Source organism: Arachis stenosperma, chromosome 3 (assembly GCF_014773155.1).
Source record: "Arachis stenosperma cultivar V10309 chromosome 3, arast.V10309.gnm1.PFL2, whole genome shotgun sequence".
Taxonomy (NCBI): domain Eukaryota; kingdom Viridiplantae; phylum Streptophyta; class Magnoliopsida; order Fabales; family Fabaceae; genus Arachis; species Arachis stenosperma.
Window position 1 is genome coordinate 39,814,137 of NC_080379.1, and position 19,795 is coordinate 39,833,931.

General features: G+C 35.1%; 2 protein-coding genes across 2 annotated transcripts; both read right to left on the bottom strand.

Moving 5' to 3' along the window:
• Nucleotides 1–887: 887 nt before the first annotated feature.
• LOC130965948 (uncharacterized mitochondrial protein AtMg00820-like) lies at nucleotides 888–1,279 on the bottom strand. The gene is made up of 2 exons (XM_057890704.1): nucleotides 1,093–1,279; nucleotides 888–1,000 (listed from the first exon to the last, which is right to left on the bottom strand). Exons 1-2 carry the CDS (start codon nucleotides 1,277–1,279, stop codon nucleotides 888–890), a joined length of 300 nt encoding a protein of 99 aa, XP_057746687.1.
• Nucleotides 1,280–2,936: 1,657 nt separating this feature from the next.
• On the bottom strand, nucleotides 2,937–5,079 carry LOC130965949 (proline-rich receptor-like protein kinase PERK1). The gene is made up of 6 exons (XM_057890705.1): nucleotides 5,028–5,079; nucleotides 4,823–4,893; nucleotides 4,627–4,706; nucleotides 4,403–4,550; nucleotides 3,300–3,551; nucleotides 2,937–3,209 (listed from the first exon to the last, which is right to left on the bottom strand). The coding sequence occupies exons 1-6, from the start codon at nucleotides 5,077–5,079 to the stop codon at nucleotides 2,937–2,939; spliced, it is 876 nt and encodes a 291-aa protein (XP_057746688.1).
• Between the last annotated feature and the right edge of the window lie 14,716 nt (nucleotides 5,080–19,795).

Genomic DNA, 19,795 nt, shown 5'->3' on the forward strand with positions numbered 1-19,795 from the left:
CTTTGCGGAGTAGAGGCGACACGGGTGCAGGCGGCGCCAACGCTGTGAGAACCAAGCAAGGAGCCACACCGGCACGAGAGGAAGGAAGAGGAATAGGGTGAGACCTGAGAGAGTGAGAGTGATCTGATGAGGGAGTAAGGGAGTAAGACAGAGGCGTGAGTTAGGTTTTTAGGTTTCTATCATAATATATATAAAAGGATATTTATGTAATTTCATCTATACGGATACTTTACGGGTATCACGGGGCGGGTACCTCTCTCCCCGCCCCGTTTATTAGACGGATACTCGTCCCCCGTCCCCGCGGAGAGAAAATGATTCCCAAATCTGTCCCCCGGCGGGTAATTCCTCGCGGATACCTGTCCCGCCGGGGGAAATTGCCATCCCTAGTCTGATACAAATCATGGCGTACATAAGGCTTTCCACTGCAGATGGATATGGTACTCGAGACATTTATATCTTCTCTGCTTCACTGCTAGGACACATCTCACAAGATAATTTAAAATTAATAGGATCCTCTTGCATGTTGAAGCGCCGCAAGACCTTCCTCAAGTAATTTTCTAGGGATATCCAAATCTTCCTATCTTTTCTGTCTCGAAAAATATGCATCCTCAAAATCTTGTTTACTGGCCCCAAATCCTTCGTATCGAACTCCATAGCCAACTAAGCCTTTAATTCCTGGATACGATCTTTGTTGGGGTCTATCACCAACATGTCATCCATGTACAACAGTAGAATGATGAAATCACCATTACTAGATCTCTTATAATAAGTACAATGGTTTGACTGAAGTCCGTTGTAATCAAGGATAATAATGAAGGAATCAAATATCTTATACCAATATCTCGGTGCCTATTTTAAGCCGTACATAGATTTGGTTAACTTGCAAACTAAGTTTTCTTTTCCCGATTCTTCAAAGCCTTCTCGGTGCCTACTTGGTTGGAGCATATATATTTCTTCTTCAAATTCACCATGAAAAAATGTAGTCTTACATCTAGTTGCTCTAGATGTAAGTCATACATAGCACATATAGCAAGAACTACTCTTATTGTAGAAATTCTAACTACTAGAGTAAAATTTTATTGAAATCAATACCTTCTTTCCGAGAAAATTCCTTCACCACAAGTCTTGCACGATAACGTTCTATCTGGTTGCGATTGTCACACTTTATTTTGTAAACCCATTTGTTATCAATTGCTTTCCTTCTGTCCGGAAGTGGGACAAGCTCCCACATCTTGTTCTGCGTAGTGCTTCCATTTCTTCTTACATGGCAGTCATCCATAACGAAGAATATAGACTTTCAACATCCTCTTAAAAGGTTGATGGTTCTCTATCTTCAATAACAAAACAATATGCATCATGGTAAGTCATGACATAATCGGCATGCCATGATGGTTTTCTCAGTTCACGTGTTATTCTGTGAACTTCAGCTGGTCCTTGTATAACTTGCTCAAGTTCTGCTTTAGAAGAGTCATTTTCTCTAGACTTATTATTCATGTATATTGTAGTAGTTTCTTCAGTTCTACTATTGTATTCTTGCTCCTTTTGTAACTCGTTTTCAACAAATATAACATATCTACTGATAATAACTTTGTGGGCAATGGAGTCCCACAAACGATACCCCTTTACATTGTCAGCATACCCAAAAAGATACACTCTCTTGATTTAGGATTAAATTTTGTTCTTTCTTGGGTATTGAACATTACATAACAGGATATCCAAACATATAGAGAAAAGAATAATCAGATGGCTTACCTTGCCATATCTCGATTGGAGTTTTCAACCTAATTGCTGTTGATAACGATCTGTTAATCACGTAGCAGGCTGTTTTGACTGCTTCTACCCAAAAAGACTTGGCTAATCCTGTAGTCCGCAACATAGCTCGAGTTCTTTCTAGAAGAGTTCTATTAATCTTTTTTGCAACAACATTTTGTTGAGGTGTATATGCAACTGTGAATTGCCTCTGAATACCCTCGTGCTTGCAAAATGCAATGAATCACCATCAGTGTATTCTCCTCCGTTGTCTGTCCTCAAGAACTTTATTTTCTTCCCAGTTTCAAGCTCTATACGTGATTTAAACACCTTGAATACTGGAAACATATCTGACTTCTTCTTGATGGAAAATACCCACATTCTTCGTGACTAATCATCTAAGGAGATAAAATATTTTGCTCCTCCTAGTGATAATTCTGGTGATTCCTACACATCAGAATGAATCAAGTCTAGTATATGTTTATTTCTAGCGGTTGATCTTTCAAACTTTAATCTATGTTGCTTGCTTGTCACACAATGCTCAAACAAAGGTAAATTCACCATTTTGAGCCCTAAAAGGAGATTACGTTTTGCAAAAACCTATAGACCACATTCTGATATATGGCCTAATTTGCGATGCCACAACATCGTTGTGTCTTCTTGGTCTGAAAATGCAACTGATGCTTCTGCATCTTGAATTGTATCTCTAGAAAACAAGTAGAGATTGGTTGTTAGCCGTTTTGCTTTCTTGATCACACGAGCACCATTAGTCACCTTCCACGATCCATTTTCAATATTAATCTTGTACCCTTGACAATCCAACAACACAACAGATAACAAATTTTTTCTCAGGCCATTCACATGTCTTACACCTTGAACTATATGGATGAAACCATCAAACATCTTAATTTTGATGGTACCGATTCCCATAATTTCTAAGGCATGATCACCTTCCATGAGTATAAATCCTTTTGAAATAGGTTCATAAGTGCTAAACTACCCATGATGTGGAGTCATGAAATATGTTGCTGTAGAATCCAATAGTCAAACATCAGCTAGTGGTTTATTGTCTTCATGACCAATAACAGCACAAGACATCTCCATCATCAGAGGTGTTTGCAACACAACCATGTGAGGTAGTTGCATTAGCATATTTCTCTGTGTTCTTCTTATTGAACCAACAATCTTTAACAAGTAAAGTTCTTCTTTCGAGACCTTGATCTACCACGACATTGACTCTCACTAGAGCCACGTTCTGTTGATTTGTCTCTCATCACTGACAAAGCTCCTGCTTGCTTAGAACTTTTCGTTTGATCATCTTTATTTTTGTACCTGCTTTCTTCTTCAAGAATAGTGGCAACAACATCATCAAATCGAAGTTGATCAACAATATTGTTATTTGTGATGTTGATCATACGAGTCTGGTAAATTTTGGAGAAGAAGTTCAACACGTTCATTTTCTACAATTTGACACTCCATGACTGTCAATTGTGAAAATATAGTATTAAAATTGTTGATGTGATCCGTCACCAATGTAGATTCACTCATACGAAGATTATAGAGCCTCCTTTCATGAATATCCTATTGTGAAGTGACTTTGCCTCGTGCAACTTAGTGAGTGCCTCCCAAATTTTCTTTGTTATCGGTTTCTTCGAGATGCTTGATAATACGGAATTTGCCATAGCCAAGTATAAATTGGTAACAGTGTTTCCCTCTATCTCTTTCCACTTGTCATCAGGAGTGTTAGTAGGCCTGCCTTCTATTGTTTCTAAGCAATTCTCCTTTCTCAAAATTACCTTGATCTTCAGTTTCCAAAGGAAAAAGTTATTCCCATTGAATTTCTCAATCTTAAATTTTGTTGCCATGGTTCTGACGCCAACTTGCCCTTTGTAATGGAAGATTAAGAACCTAAAGCTCTTATACCATTGTTAGGTGCTAGAGTTAATATGGACAAAATAACACAATGATAATTTGTATACGAGAAATACATAAAATTGAACAAGAATATAGATAATAGTAAAAATAATATGACAAAGTGGTGTAATTACAATCTCTCACAATACATAGAGAAGTCTATAATACTCTTTAACGTATTATGGAAATTCATACAAAGGAATTACACATATGAGAGACCTTACTACTTTTCTCTCTAAGTTTTACTCACTAATTCTATGCAAAATATGACATACATTAACAAATGCCTTAACTCCCTAAATATAGTATTTTGTAGAGGTACATTTGGTTTACAAGTTGATCAAGTTGTGCACAAATTGCACAAGTGTGTGTACTAGAGTCTTTTTTCATATTCATCTTTATCAAGTTGTATGACAAGTTGATAAATATCAACTTATGTAACAACTCATTCTTTGTCTAAGTTAAAGATTGCAACAAAGCTAACTTATCTTCAAGTTACAAATTTTGACTAGAACTTTGACTATGCAAATTGGACAACTTGCACGTAGTTTCATGAGTCTTCTAACTTGATAAGAACCATTGCATCATACTTGATTCTAGACCAAGCTTAAGTTCTATAATGTTCTTTAATTTTCTTGAAACTTCATCATGCTCGACTTGTATCACTTGTAACCTCTAGCCATTTTTGTTGACTTCAAACTAAAAGAAGAATTTTGCTTCTTCTTTTCACATGACTTACCCATCCTACCGAACTAACATCAACGAATGTATGACTTGAATCAATTGGTTGACGTCCGGTGATTAACTCCAGAAGCATTACTCCAAAGGAGAAAACATCTGCTTTCTTTGTTAGTATTCCACTTGAAACATATTCTAGAGCCAGATATCTGCAATAGCAATTTTAATTTTGTTCTTACTTTTGGATCATAACGAACTAAGTTGTAAGTTCAACTTAGTCCTTACTTTACAGTTCCCATCATTCTAGTGTAAACATCACCTCTAGTCACATTAGAACATAACTTAGCAAGACCAAAATTAGTAACCTCACAACACATGAAAGGGAAATTAACTGTCGTATCTGAAATTAAACTTATGAACCAAGACTCAATTATATTTCTCTTTTCAACAAACAAACACCAACAACAACAACACACCATACCTTTACTTCAAAGTTAAAATCAAGGAGGATGTTGGCAGCCTTGATATTTCGATGGATGATATTGGGATGACCTAAACATTCAAATTATCATAACGAATTACATTAACGCTTAATGCATCAAAGTGAAAGTGGATTTTCTTATTTAAATTATTCAACAACCTCATGTTTAATTAAATTTCATATAAGAGGATCACTTTTTACATACAATCATCGTGAAGATACACTAATCTTTTTGCAGTTTCTACAACAATCTTCATCTTTGCATGTCAATTTAGAGTAGGTCCTTCCCCTGCATTTCAAATAACCTATTAAGCATATCATACTTTATGTATCCAAATTTATATTTTAACTCACATTCTATATTTAATAAAAAAAGTATTTAAGTTTTCAAAGAGCCCCCTTGTTCTTGTTGGTTTTCAAAATCTATTCCCTTGATAGATTGATTGACTTCTTTTTTATTGTGCAAATAATGCGACAAGATGTGTTTGCTTGATAAGGATAATGGTGAAAGTTTTTTGATTTTCTTGTTAGGAGATTTGGTTTTGGTTGGCATTATGTTTACTAAAGGTGGCTCTTTAAGGATTTTTTGACTTGTAGTGGTTAGATTATAAGTGTTGAAAGTAGTGTTAATATATGATAATATAATTTTGTGAAACAAAATAGTTAAAGATTATTAAAATACCTCGATCTCTCGAGATGACAAGTTTGAAGTGTGCGTAGAGCTTGTGGTAGTCTTTTTAAAGCTTGACGTGCTTGAAGCAGTAGTGAAAGAGTAATTAGAATTGTTAGGAGTTTCTTCAGTAGGTAAGTGAGTAGACTTATCAGTGGTTTTTTGAACAGGAAAACTCTCCTAAATTGGAATTTTTGTTGCGAGAAACATTTAATTGATTAATAAGGGATAATATATGAAATTTTATAAAAGAAGATAGGATGAAATTTTTTCAAGTTACCTTGTTGGTTTGGATGACTTTTGGTGAAATTCTTTGTACCTTTTTCCTTTTCTGATGCTATGATGGTTCAACTTTTCTCTTTGAAGTCTTGGAGGTTGGTACTTTGATGACGCTTGAAAAAGATTTTATAAGTCCCTTGGAGATGTCTTCTAGTGATCAATTGTAGCAGGAGTAATAGTTGTTCCACCATTCCACAAAAGATTTTGTGACATAACCACCGTGAGTAAAAGAAAGAGGGAAGTAACTACTTTGACGTTTCTCATTTTGTTCGAGACACATGTCAACTTTGTTCTTCCTCTTAAAGTTTATCTGGAAGAGAGGAGGACTCTTGCTTGGGAATGGTACTAGAATGGCTTGGGAAAAAACTCATTTGTCTTGTTACATAGTGAGGAGCATGAAGAGTGACTTAGAACTAATCTTTCTTGTATTGAGAAGTGTCTATTGGTATTACTTGAATAGTGAGGAAGTTTCATCATTCAGGCGTTGTGCATTAACTCTTCATCCTTTCAAACTATGGGATGTCGAAACCAAGTTGTTCCACATTTGCAATCAACATAAGGAGCAAAATTTAAGTTTTTATTTTAAAAAATAGTGCTCGAGTGAAGCTTTGAGAATGCTTCCCAGAAGAGTTTGTCAGTAGAGTTTGAATGAGAAAAAATTTGTTGCAGGGTTACCAATCTAACTCCTTCGATACTTCTCCTTTCTGAAGGAGCCACTCCTTTAAGTTTCATGTACTTTTCGAAGACAGCGTTTAACTAAAATTGTAATAACTAAAGAGGTCCTCTGGCACTAATGGAAGAGTTACTTCAAAGAATGTCAACCATCTGCCCTAACTCATCGTAAAGATTGCCTAAGAGTAATTTGGCTAGGTTGAGTTTGCATTTTTCATGAATAAGAGCAACCAGTGTAATGTACAATTTTTACATCAAAACACTTCTTGAGAAAAACACTATGGCGTTGAGCCAGTAGCATAAGAAGGCTACATGTTCATCCTCTGTGATAGGGATATTCTCTTCTTCCATATTTTGTTTAATGGATTCTCTATAAGAGCTTTTTTCAATATTATTGTACTTGTGCCCAAGTTTCATGTCAAACGTAAGCACATGACCAATTGGTGAGAGCCCAATAATGGCTACTACATCAAAGAGTGTAGGCCTGACCATACCACATGGTAAGTTAAAGTTGTTAGTAGTTTTGTTCCAAAAGTATAATGCAGCTCCAATCCCCTAATGGTGTGTCAGAAGTTGGTAATGTGAGAGTCGAAGAAGATCATAAATTTCTCAAAACTTCCATTCATTTTTCTTGGAGGGTTGAAGTCTTTTAACTAAAAGAGAAAATTTGCATTCTTGAAAATAATTTTTAGATTGTTGCAGAATGGCCGAGCATGGTCGATAAAAGGAGCTACGAATAGATTTTGTGTAGTTAGCAAGTCTTGGCCTTCGTAACTCAAAAAATAGTGAGAGACTTTCTTTGCTTGTTCAAGAGAATTTAGGAGGCCGAGGAAATAGTGAAGTTCGTAACAAAGAAAGGAAAAAAATACCTTTTTGTCATTTCCAGTATCGATCAGGTCTTCAATAACAATATTTGCAGAATTTGAAAGGATCTTCAAATTTGATTGTGCAGAAACACTTATGGTTGTTTGCACTTTTTCTTACTCTGATGTTTGTTTTCCATTAGCTTTAGTTGAAGCAGTCGTAAGTGAAGTTGAGGCATCCATTTCTATACAGTTTGAATAGAAATGGATTCAATTGTTAGTTTTCTGAATTTAATAAAATTGAGAAAGAAAAATTTGTATGACAATGTGCAAACTTTCAAAGATTAGGTTTTTACGAATAGGAAGTTTAACAGAAAATCAATAAAGAAAATAAAATTTTTTAAAATGGCAAGAGGTTAAGACGAGGTGGAACGTACCAGGAAAATACAAAAAAATGGTAAAGTTTGAAGTTTGAAATTCTTCGCAAAAATGATTATGGAAGGAGAAGGTAAAAAGGCATTTTGGAGGAAGAGAAGTTTTAATTAAATAATTCTGAAAACTGAAGTGCAGAAGAAAGAGAGAAAGGAGTAATTAATTGGTGACATGTGGGACGTGCGTGATTAATGAGATCGTGCTAATAAAGACGGTTATTAAATATGCCTACGAGATTTTTCTCTTTTTTATTTTTTTTATCTAAAATTTAAGCTAAAACTTATTTAGGATTAATAATTGCATCTTAGGATTTCGATGATAATAATAATTTTAGGAGGCAATTTGTTAGTTGAAGAATTCGATGAATCAAAGGAGTGTTAATCGAACTTGCAAGGAGGTTAATTCAAGGAAAAGTTATTTTTCTAGCTTAACGAAGATGATATTTGGCAGCATAAAATTAGTCGAATTGGACTCTAAATAAACGAGGCTCTGAAGAAGTAAGAAGTTAGAATTTGTCTTCAAAAAATATTCTCGTACACTCACATCTCTAACGACTTTTTGAGTCTGCCAAGAGTTTTTTTTTCTGTAGGATTCCTTCCACGTCTTTTCATTCATGTCTTTATTTTTTTCTTTTAAATTTCTTATAATTTTCCTTCTTACAATTTTCTTTCCTTCGCAAAGTTATTTTTTTTCTTCTTTAAATCATATATTGTCATTACATTTCAAAGTTCTTTGACAATGTTAAAGATATTTTGTTACTTTCTTTAAATTAAAGTTATTTACTTTATGTTCTATAATTTCAATTTCAAAGTAATTTTAATTTTAGTTTAATTTCATCATTTGGTTCATTTTGTTTCGTTCAAAAGTAGAGTCTTTGGTGTATATAAAAAATTGGTATTCGTAAAAGAGTAGTTTTTGCTGTCAGATTACAAATATCGAATCAAGTCAGATTTTACTAAAAATATGCATAACAATACTTAACAGATAAATTAGCAATTTAACGTATCACGTAGACATATTTTATTAACCCCAAAAGAGAAAAATATTGACAAAAATAAATATTAAAAACCAAAAAGAATTTTATTTTTGTTAAGAGTTTTATTATCTTTTAAAGTAATTATTAAAAACCATTTAAGATTTTTTCACTTATTTATTTTACAACATATATCAAGTTTTTGGTGGGTGTTGACCGAATTTTAATTCTGTGACGCTGGTGCTTAATTAATTTGAAATCTTGTTAAGCAAAGTAAGTAACTATATATGACTTGAATTCTTTATTAGGATCCGATTAATCCATGCCCTAATCAAGTAATAAAATTTTTAAAAGGTATGATGGAGAATTTCGTTTCGACTAACCTAAAATTAACGAATTGAACTACGAACGGACAAATTAAATGGTGTTTAGTTATTAATAGGGCATACTAGTTGTATTTAAAATTATGTTTACAAGAAATAATTATTTTAAACTTTTGCGTTTTATCAACGAATTTTTAGTTATTAATATTCAATTTTTATTTATCTTATACTAACTTTATTCTTTATATATGTTATAGTATTATTTATGAAATTCTTATTATTTTTATTTATATGAACTCTCCTTTTTTTTTATTTATTATTTTTATTTTTTATTAATTATTTATTTGATATTATACACTTTGATAATTGTAATTTTTTTGTATTATTTTTTATTATCTTTTTATAATATAATTTATTGATTCTATTAAGTAAAGTAAATTAAACAAAAAATTAATTATAAATAATAATAATAATAATAATAATAATAATAATAATAATAATAATAATAAATTATAGCATACTAAAAAAGAGTACTAAAAATACTAAAAATATATCATACAAAAAATATCATAAATTTTTTTTGATTTATTTTAATCACTACTAAGATAAATATTTAATTTTTTATTATTCTTAGTACTCTCTAAAATTTGTATTTTGTTAGTTTTAATTAAAAATATATTTTGTCACTTTTTATATATTATTTTTATTTTAGTATATAAATATTAATTTTATTATAAAATTAATTAATAAGATCTATTCAAATATCTAAATTAAAATAATAAGATAATATACAAAAAAATTATTTAAGTTAATGTCTATTTTAGTAATTTTTATGTAAAAGTAATTTTGAGTAATGTAATCTAAATAATATTTATTTTATTATAATCTATTTTGATATAAAGGTGACTAAACATAAATTACCTTAACACAAACTTATTTTTTTATTAAAATTAAATTTGCAAAATCAATTTTATGTAAACTCCTATTTGTAAACTGTAATCCAAACACACGCATAATGGTGTGATAAGGATTATGCAAGGAGCTTGCTGGCACAACGATGCAAATGGTATAGCCATTAATGATTGTACAAAGATAATGAAAATTGAAAAATAAGGAAAACAGTGCCTATTACGCTGTGATTGTTTATATATATAAAATACCGAATACACGAATATAAAGATATAAAATTATATTTGACAAATAAAATATATAAATAAAAATATTGAATTTAAATAAAAAATATTAATAAAAAATATATTTTATTTTTATTTATTTATTTATTTATTTATTATAATTATATTTTTTATTATTATATTTTTTTATTTTTTGAATGAAAAAACTGAGAATAAATTAAATTTTTATAATGTATTTTAATTTATTATCAAACAAAATATAAAAATACTAATTTTTATGTTATTGTTTTTTGTATATTATTCTCGTCACTTAGCTTCAAGAGGAGACATCGTTCTATTTTCTCTAAGATGAGGATGTGTATGGAGCTCTTAATATCTATTTTGACTACTTTTTCGAATTATTAATGGTGACATGTGAAGGTTCACAGTGTCATTATACTTAAAATCTTATCTTTTGTTCAACATGTTTACCAAGCTATAACTAATTAGTTCCGAGATATAAATATCGGATCAACCCTCAAACTTAACTTATTTATCGAAGAAGTAGGTTAAACTTTGTACAAGGATTTAGGTATAACTCGATAGGTGAACTGATATTTTAATTTAGCGTGTCATAGGTGGTAGCCCTTAAAGTTAACTTGGTTATTCGCTAAAGGATAAGTTTGGTTCTGGTTCCTCCGAGTAAGGATCTTATAGCGTCTCCGAGCACTGTACTGCCTCTGCTGGGGAGCTACACATCAGTCCTGGTCAAAATACTGCGACAAGAATACCTGCAAAAAATACTCTGATGCTTAAGTTAATGGGAGGTTTTATAAATGCGATAAAAGTAATATAAAACTCAAAGCAGAACCTGTCTTTTTTTGGGCTTGTGTGCTTAGCTTTATAGGTGATATTTTACTCGTTGTGTGGGCAAGCCCGAGATTCTTTGACCATTACTGAGTGCCGTTTGAGGTGAGTTAATTTCTCTGACCACGTTTGGTTATTCAAATTTTTGGGTCCAACCTTATCTTGTTATTCCGAGTTTCTTGGATGGCCTAGGTGGCCGAGGTATAGGTTACGTATCATAACCCCCAAATTTGCCTTGGTTTGGACAGAACCAAGGCGAGCTTTTCATGGCTTTTGCATATACCTCGGCCGCTAGATTTGATGTTCGTATTGGCCATCTGTAGCCCTCAAGCTCATCTTGGTTCTGTACGGGATTTCAAACGTTTTTGCATTTAATGGCTGTCTTGTCCTTCGCGCCTTTATGACTTAATGGATGTGAAACGTGTCCCGCTTCTCTAGGTATCCCTGTTCGTTCGATTTTGGTGTGAGTTAATGCTTTTTATTTGGACGGTCCAAATTAAAAAGCTTTTGGTTTTGTAACCATTTGGAATTATCTCTTCTTGTAACCTTTGGCTTCATTTCTGGATACTATTGATTTTCCTGAGAAACTTGTTTTCCCTTTTCACAGAATGAGTAAGAAAGGTCAGTGCTGATTTTTTTCTTTTTATTATTTCTTGCTTGCTGTTTCTACTTATTCCTAATGGAAAAGGGGAATGTCATCGTTGATGAATGAGACCCGTGTAATTGGGTTGATGCTAGAGTTAGGGGCTACGCCTCTCAGTTTGATGATGATGAGTCCGTAAAGTTGTTAGGGTCGGATATATGGGTGAGGGAGGGAAGTAATATTAAGATAGAACTGTTACCTTGTCAAAAAGATGATCGTGTTTGTGACCGGTTGAGTGATTGGTCTTTCTTCTATATGTATAGTTGCTTTTTTACTGAGTTAGGTGTTAGACTCCCTTTTACTGAATTTGAGTGTGGGGTCTTGTACTGGTTAAACTGTGCTCCGACTCAGCTTCATCCTAATTCTTGGGGGTTTGTCAGGGCTTTTCAGATATTAATGGAGCTGCTAGGTCGTCCTCCTTCTCTTAGGTTGTTCTTTTCGTTGTTCCAAGCTAAGGGGGTGGGTCGAGGGTTGTGGGTTACCTGAGTAGCTATCCCCGTTGTGCGATATTTGGCTTATACAAATCCTCTTTCAAAGATTTTAAGTCCATGTTTGTTAAAGTTAGGAGCGTTCCTGAGGAATTCCTCTTTTATTTGAACGAACACCTTGTGGAGAGGTTCTCCTTGTCGTGGTGTCTGGAACCGTACCAAGTGTTGGATGTAGATGATAGGTTTCCTGATGATGATATTGTCATGGAGTTTGTTTTTGAAACGTTGGGTTCGAAGGGGTTGTTGTCAATTGCTTAATTGTTAAAGTGGGATACTGATAGGCAGGCTGTGTTGGATTATATAGGTAATCCAAGTTGTTGTATTTTGTAGTTCTTTTTGGTTATTTGATCTAACTTTAGCTTTTGTCTGTTTTGTAGCCGAGAAAGCCCCCACCATCACCACTGCTGGGTTGAAATTTTTCTTTAGCCAGCGAAGACAGAATGAAAAAGGGGTTTCTTCTAACGCAGAAAATGATGATGGGGCTGCTGTTGTCAAACCTGGGCCGAGCCCTAAACCAAAAAGAAAAAGAGGCAAAGCAAAAGGTAATGTCACTGAGGTAGTTGAGGTCAAGAGAGATTCCTCGGCCAACTTGCAAATGGTCGAGGCTGCCTATGAATCCCAAAAGGGACTTCATGGTTATGTTGATGATGAGCATGCTAGGTCATTATGGGCAAAGCTTTTTCCATTCACTACCATGGCTAACGAGCTTTGTCGTTTTTCTGGTGATATGAAGATGATTAATGAGGTCGGCCGTGGTGGGGTAAGTCGATTCCTGTAGGTATGCCTAATTGTTTTTTTAGGGTTTTCTCGCCCTTGGTTTTTATCGTTACTGCTTTGTTTTCTCTCTCTCCTAGGTGATTGGTGTTTGTATCGTGGCTATTGGCAGGGCTCAAGAGCTTGCTCTTGAGAAGGAGCAGAAGGAAACTCTGGACATAGCCGAGCTGTCTTCCGCTGTGCACGAGAAAGAGAAAGCAATCCTTGAGCTTTCTTCATCCTTGAGACAAAAAGAATCGGAGCTTGCCGAAGAGAGGCGCCTGCAGCTTTCCTCTGCTGAGCAAGCAAAGACTGTAAAAGCCGAGAATGTGCAGCTGGAGTCCAGGATAAAAGAGTTGGAGAGTGGGGTCTATGAGGCCTTTGCGCAAGGCTTTGATCGGGCTGTTTCTCAAATCATGATGTTATTCCCTGAATTTGATGTTTCAAAGCTTGATGCAACTAAGGTCGTTGTGAACAACAAACTTATAGATGACGAAGGAATGGCGGAAGAGGAAAGATTACTTTGCTTTCATGACTTTTCCTTGTTTTGTTTATTCGTGTATAGCCTTTTGTTTTAGATACACATTTGCTTGACTGTTTATTTGTTGTATGGTCTTTTGAATATTTTCGAGTATGAAGGTCAGATTATGTTGATTGATTTCTGAGTATGAAGCTCGGATTATTTTGACTGGTTTCTAAGTATGAAGCTTGGACTATTTTTAATAGTAGTATTTGACTGTTTTTTTTTTAATGTAAAATATATTCAATTATGCTACGTTCGTGGTTGTTTGATATCAGAATTATGATAAAGTAGAGATTGGATTGATAGAAATGGTAATGGCTTTTGTACAATAAATTGTGGTGTCCGACCTCGTTAAAACCCTCTTCTAATAAAATCCAATTTTGTGGGAAAAAACTTCCGAAGAGGAAAAAAGAGTACCTTCATTCGCTGCTTGTATTACATGTCATGATTGGTACTTCCTTAAGGAAGACACATTCCATGTCCCTGGAATTGGGTCTCCTTTAAGTGTTTCTAATTTGTAAGCTCACAGTCCGAGGACTTGTGCAACTCGGAGCAGCTCCTCCCAGTTTGCTAATAGCTTTCCATGGGCTTGTGGTTTTCTTGCTTCTTCTGTTTTTTGAAGGACGAGTTCTCCTTCTTCAAATATTCTGGGGACGACTTTCTTATCATGTCTCTTCTTTATGAGTTGTTTCGTTGCTCGTTGTCTTATTATTGCCATGTCTCGTTCCTCCTCTACTAGGTCTAAGTCGGTTATTGATGACTAGATTTTTGACGGTTTAGAATTTCACTATTGAAATCTCGTTGAAGTATAGTCTCTAAACCAACAATAATCTTTTCATACAAAAGTTGTTTGTCACTAAAACAAACCCCTAAATTTATAAACCGAAATATTGAAACCTCGGGTCGTTTTCCCTAGGAATTACAATAAAGTGTCTTGTTATTGGTTAGAAATATGTTTTGGGGTTTTGGATAAGAAGCATGAAAGTAAATGGCAATGAAAATAAACTAACAACTATAAAAAGCTCTTGGCAAGGTATGAAAATTAGAAGTCCTATCCTAGTTATCCTTCTCAATTGTGATGAGAATTGTTCATTGCTACCACTTAGTTAACCCTTACTAAATAAAGAAAAGTCAAGTGGATGAATTGACTTGAGCCACAAGTCCTAGCCAACTCCCAAGGAAAGACTAGCTTTAGTGCACTCCAATTACCAATCAACAAAGGAATTAGATAACTCAAGTGTCACTAATTACTCTAACTAGGCCAAGAGGAACAAAATCTACACTATATCTAGAAGAGGCATTTCAACAAACACATACAAGGCAATAAAAGTAAACAACATAAATTGCAAGAATTAAAGAGAGATCTAACTACAAAGGCAAGAGATCAACAATAGAAAATCAAAGAAGAACAATTATTATGAATTACCTCTTATTGAATTGAAAGAAAATGGAAGGAACAATAGTAGATCTAGAACAAAGTATAAGAACAACATAAAGGAAATTACAACAAAAGAATAGAAGAAGAATGAATGTAACTACAAGGAATTGAAAGATAGAAGTAGAAGAAGATGAATGAAAACCTAGATCTAAAAACTAAACCTAATCCTAATCCTAATCCTAGAGAGAAGTGAGAGCTTCTCTCTCTAAAACTAACTTTCCCTCCAAAACTAAGCTAAACTAAAACTAATGGTAACTAACTTCTAAAGTATGAAAAGTCTCTTTATTCCCCCTTCAATCCTTGGCTTAAATAGCATCAGAAATGAGTTGGATTGGGCCCATAAGGCTTTAGAATTCGCTGGCCACGTGTTGCATTAAGTGGGTCATGTGCCACCATCGGCGTGTCCGCGTACCGTGCGTGTGCGCACCCCTATGCACGATGCAACTATGGCAAATCTTATATTGTTTCGAAGCCCCGGATGTTAGCTTTCCAACCCAACTAGAACCGCATCATTTGGACTTCTGTAGCTCAAGTTATGGTCGTTTAAGTGCGAAGAGGTCGGCTTGACAGCTTTCCGGTTCTTTCATTTCTTCATGAGTTCTCCAACTTTTCATGCTTTCTTTCTTCATTCCCTTGATCCAATCTTTGCCTCCTAAACCTTAAATCACTTAACAAACATACAAGGCATCTAATGGAATCAAGGTGAATTAGATTTAGCTATTTTAAGACCTAAAAAGCATGTTTTCACTCTTAAGCACAATTAAAGGAGAATATACAAAATCATGCTATTTCATTGCATAAATGTGGGTAAAAGGTTATAAAATCTCATAAATCAAGCATAAGATAAGCCCTACAAATGGGGTTTATCAACCTCCCCACACTTAAACCAAGCATGTCCTCATGCTTAAGCCAAGAGAAAGCAAAGGGCATCAACATTTATTCAATGTAACCTATCTATACGCATCCTATTTACATGAATGCAACTAGATGTAAAATAGTTTTACCTACTTGGTTAAAAATAAATCAATCCTCCAAGAGCATGTATAAACGGGTAGGGTTAAGGTCATATGACGATTCATGAATCCTACCAATTTTAGTATAAAAAATGAAGTTCAAGTAGACTTGCAAGAAGGGCGCTCATGAAAGCCGGGAATCAAGGAGTCGAGCATCGAACCCTCACCGGAAGTGTTTGCACTCTAGTCGCTCGGTGTTTGGGGTTGATTCTCTCAATTCTCCCCTAATCATGCTTTCCAAGATTTGTTTTTCTTCTAATAATCAACAATTATTCAATGCATGCATACATGTATCATGAGGTCTGTTCTTTAGGTTGTAATGGGGCTAGGGTTAAGGTAGGGTCATATATGGCTAGTGGACTTAGGATTTGAATCTTTGATTAACTTAAAATTTCTCACCTAACCTATATAATGACCTATACAATTAAGTACTAATCTAACTACCCATTCTTCACTTTTTCACATACTCATGCATTTTCTTTTCATTTCACAACACTTATGCATTGATTCTTATTGAGCTTCACTTTGGGGCATTTTGTCCCCTTTATTGCTTTTCTTTTTTTTTCTTTTATTTTTCTATATACATTTTTTTTCTATATTTTTTTTTTCATATTGTTTTTTTCTTTTTCTTTTCTTTTTCTCATTTTTTTTACAAGAGCATCAATGCATAAGGTTTTACATTTGATCAATACATGAGTATGTACCCAATTCCCAATATTTACAGTAATAATACAAAACTACCCTTTTATTCACCCAATGTCCCAAGATTCCCACACTTGAATGATACTCACACACACTATCCTAAGCCAATCAAAGATCCAAATTAAGGACATTTATTGTTTTTCGCTTTAAGGCTTGTAATGTGCTAAAATTAAGAACAAAGTGGGTTAATCGTAGACTCAAATTTGGCTAACAAAGGAAGATAAAAGGTAAGGCCATTTGGGTAAGTGAGCTAATGAAATGATGGCCTCAATCATATAAATGCATGAATACAAGGAACAATGGGACATATAGATTCAAACAAATCAAAGATTACAATCATAGAAAGAGAACAATTACATACAAGAAGGAAAATAAGTGGTTATAAGATGTAACCACACCATTAGGCTCGAATCTCGCAAGCTTGTGTTCTTAGCTCAAAAACCATGTTCCAAAATACATTCTTTCAAGCAAGTTCAACAAAAAATTTTTCAAATTGGTAGGTTGCCCTAAAACGGTTTCTTGGGAAAAAATCATCACCCTAACCAAGTAGTCCTAACAAAAAAAAAAGAAGTGGTAAAAATATGCACAAATTCTAACTAACATGCAACCTATCATGCAATGCAATAACTAACTAACATTGGTGTTGAAAAGGAAATTGTTACCCATGGAGATCGGTCAAACGACCTCCCCACACTTGAAGATTGCACCGTCCTCGGTGCATGCAAAGAAGAGCAAGGTGGATGGGTTGCTATAATTGATGAGCTCCTTCAAAAGGTTATGCAGATGACTTGTTTGTTGCCCCATTTAAAAGCTTTTCCTTTCTCCCTCCTTGGTGGCCAACCTAAAAGGGTAGAAAAGGAAAGGAATATTAAGCCTATGACAAAGATATGAAAGCAAATAGAACATAGGCGGGGGTTAATGCCAAGTAGGAGTATGGTTCTCTACTACATGGTAGCTACAACATGTAGAGGAGGAAACAATAAGAGAAAATGGCATATCAATGATACTTTATGCAAGAGTAATGTCAAAGCATGAAAAGCATGATGAGCATCAAGTTTGAACAAGAGAGAGTGGGCCATGAAAGACAATATAAGGTCATATCAATGCACAAAGAATACAAGTGCATAAAAGATTGAGCATTGATTTGAAGAGAAACATCACCCAACAATATGAAACAAGTCAAGAGGCACCAAAGTAAAGCAAGGAATCCTCAACAATTGAGTAGGAGGATGCAACACCATTATTAAAATGACTTAAAAAAAACGAAAACATGCTACAAAAACTAAATGAAAATGGGAAGAGTAGAAGTATGCGAATGTGATAAGCAAAAGAAAATAGAAGGGGAGAAAAAAAAAGCTCTCTCTTTTTTTTTTTTACCGACGTGTACGCGTCATGCGTGCTTACGCGTCGATGTGCATATTGGTTGAAGGACGCGTACGATAGCCAGATGCGTGCACGCGTGCGTCGAGTTAGGCGAGAGGCATAATGTCGGCCCAAAAGTGGCACAACTCTCGGGTAAAAGTACTGGGGGTGCAGATTGTGCAATCGACGCGTGCACGCAAAGTGTGCGTGCGCGTGTATTGCGAATTTAAGATCATGTGCGCGTACGCGCCAGGTGCGCGCACGCGTGCACAGACTTGTGCCTTAGGCCCAATGTTCGCACAGTGCAGGCCTAACTCTCGGGTTTTTGGCTGGGGTCAAATTTTTTTTTGCATCCACGCGTTCACGTGCAGTGCGCGTCCGCATGGATGGTCGAAAAATGCGCAAGTGCGCGTACGCGTTATGTGCGCGCACGCGTGGATGGTGTTCTGTTTTTCAAACATTTTTTCTAAGTTCTTTCACCAATCCAAGCCTTTCAATCCTCCAAACAACTACCAAAACACCCTAAAACCTTATTTATCATATTATACTTCTACCTAAACTTAACAAACCAATAAAAACATGAAATTAAACTAATTCTACCAATATTTACAAAGAAAGAAAATGAAAAGATGTTACCATGGTGGGGTGTCTCCCACCTAGCACTTTTGTTTATTGTCCTTAAGTTGGACTTATAGGGAGCTCCTCTCAAGGTGGCTTATGCTTGTACTCATCTTGGAACTCCCACCAATGCTTGGTTCTCCATTGTGCCCCAAGACTTCCTATTTGTTGCATGATAAACCAAATTTTGAGGGTTTATCTTGTATTAATTTCAGGGGTTTTATCAATGATTCCACACGCTTTCATATGAAAATACAAGACTTTGTGTTCCTTTCCTAATTTTTTCCTCATGGATGAAAACCTGCTTATTTTGCACTAAATTAGATACATTTATAATCTTCTCTTGGTGCCATTCGATGCCGTGACCTGTGTGTTAAGTGGTTTCAGAATATAGGGCAGGGATGAACCAGAAGAGAGAAGGAGAATGGGCGCAAAGGAAAGGAGCATGAGAAATTGAGCTTTGGGAACTTCAGCAAGGGCGCGTGCGCGTACTTGGCGCGCCCGCGTGAATTGCGCAGCTAGAAGTCAAAGCCAGAAGCCAAGCCACGAGCCGGCATGCGTAGCGGCTAGGCCATAATCCCCATGGGCGCGCGCGCGTACGTTGCGCCTTCGCTCGCATTGCAAAATGCCCTAGTGGCGCGCACGCGTGCTTTGCGCGTGCGCGCCGATGCTCGAATATGATTTTTTTTAAAGAGTCACGTGACCTGGGCGTGGAGACAGTTGGAGATCTCATTTTGGGGAAGTGCCTTGGCGGGAAGAGCTTAAGAAGACCAGGGGTTGAAGGGTTAAGGGACTTTTACTCATTTTTTAGATTGTTCTAGATTTTTGCTATTGTTAGTTACACTCTTGGAGAGAGAGAGAGAGAGAGATTCCAAGCTCTCATTAGGGTTCATCTTCATCCATTTTCTGAATTTTCAATCACTCTTTGGTGAGATCCATTGCAATTCTCAATTTACTTTGTTCATGTTATAGATCTTCTTCTCCAATCTCAATTAGTGCTTGTAATTGCTCAATCCTCATAGATCCTAGATTCAACTTTGTAGTTTTGGATTTTATCAATTTCTTGAGAAGTTCATTTCCATTGTTGTTCTTTGTTAATTGTTGTTAGTTCCTTGTGTTGAAGCACTTCAATTCTACTTTCTTCTCATTTTTACTATGCCTTTCATCCTTGCTCATCAATTGTTTGATAAAATGCCAACACTAGTTATGGAGTAAAAGTTTCTTACTTGGCATAAGGTTTGGACCATTAGAAAGAGTTGAATAGTTTATGTCAATTGTTGATTTGGAATTAGAAATTGCTAA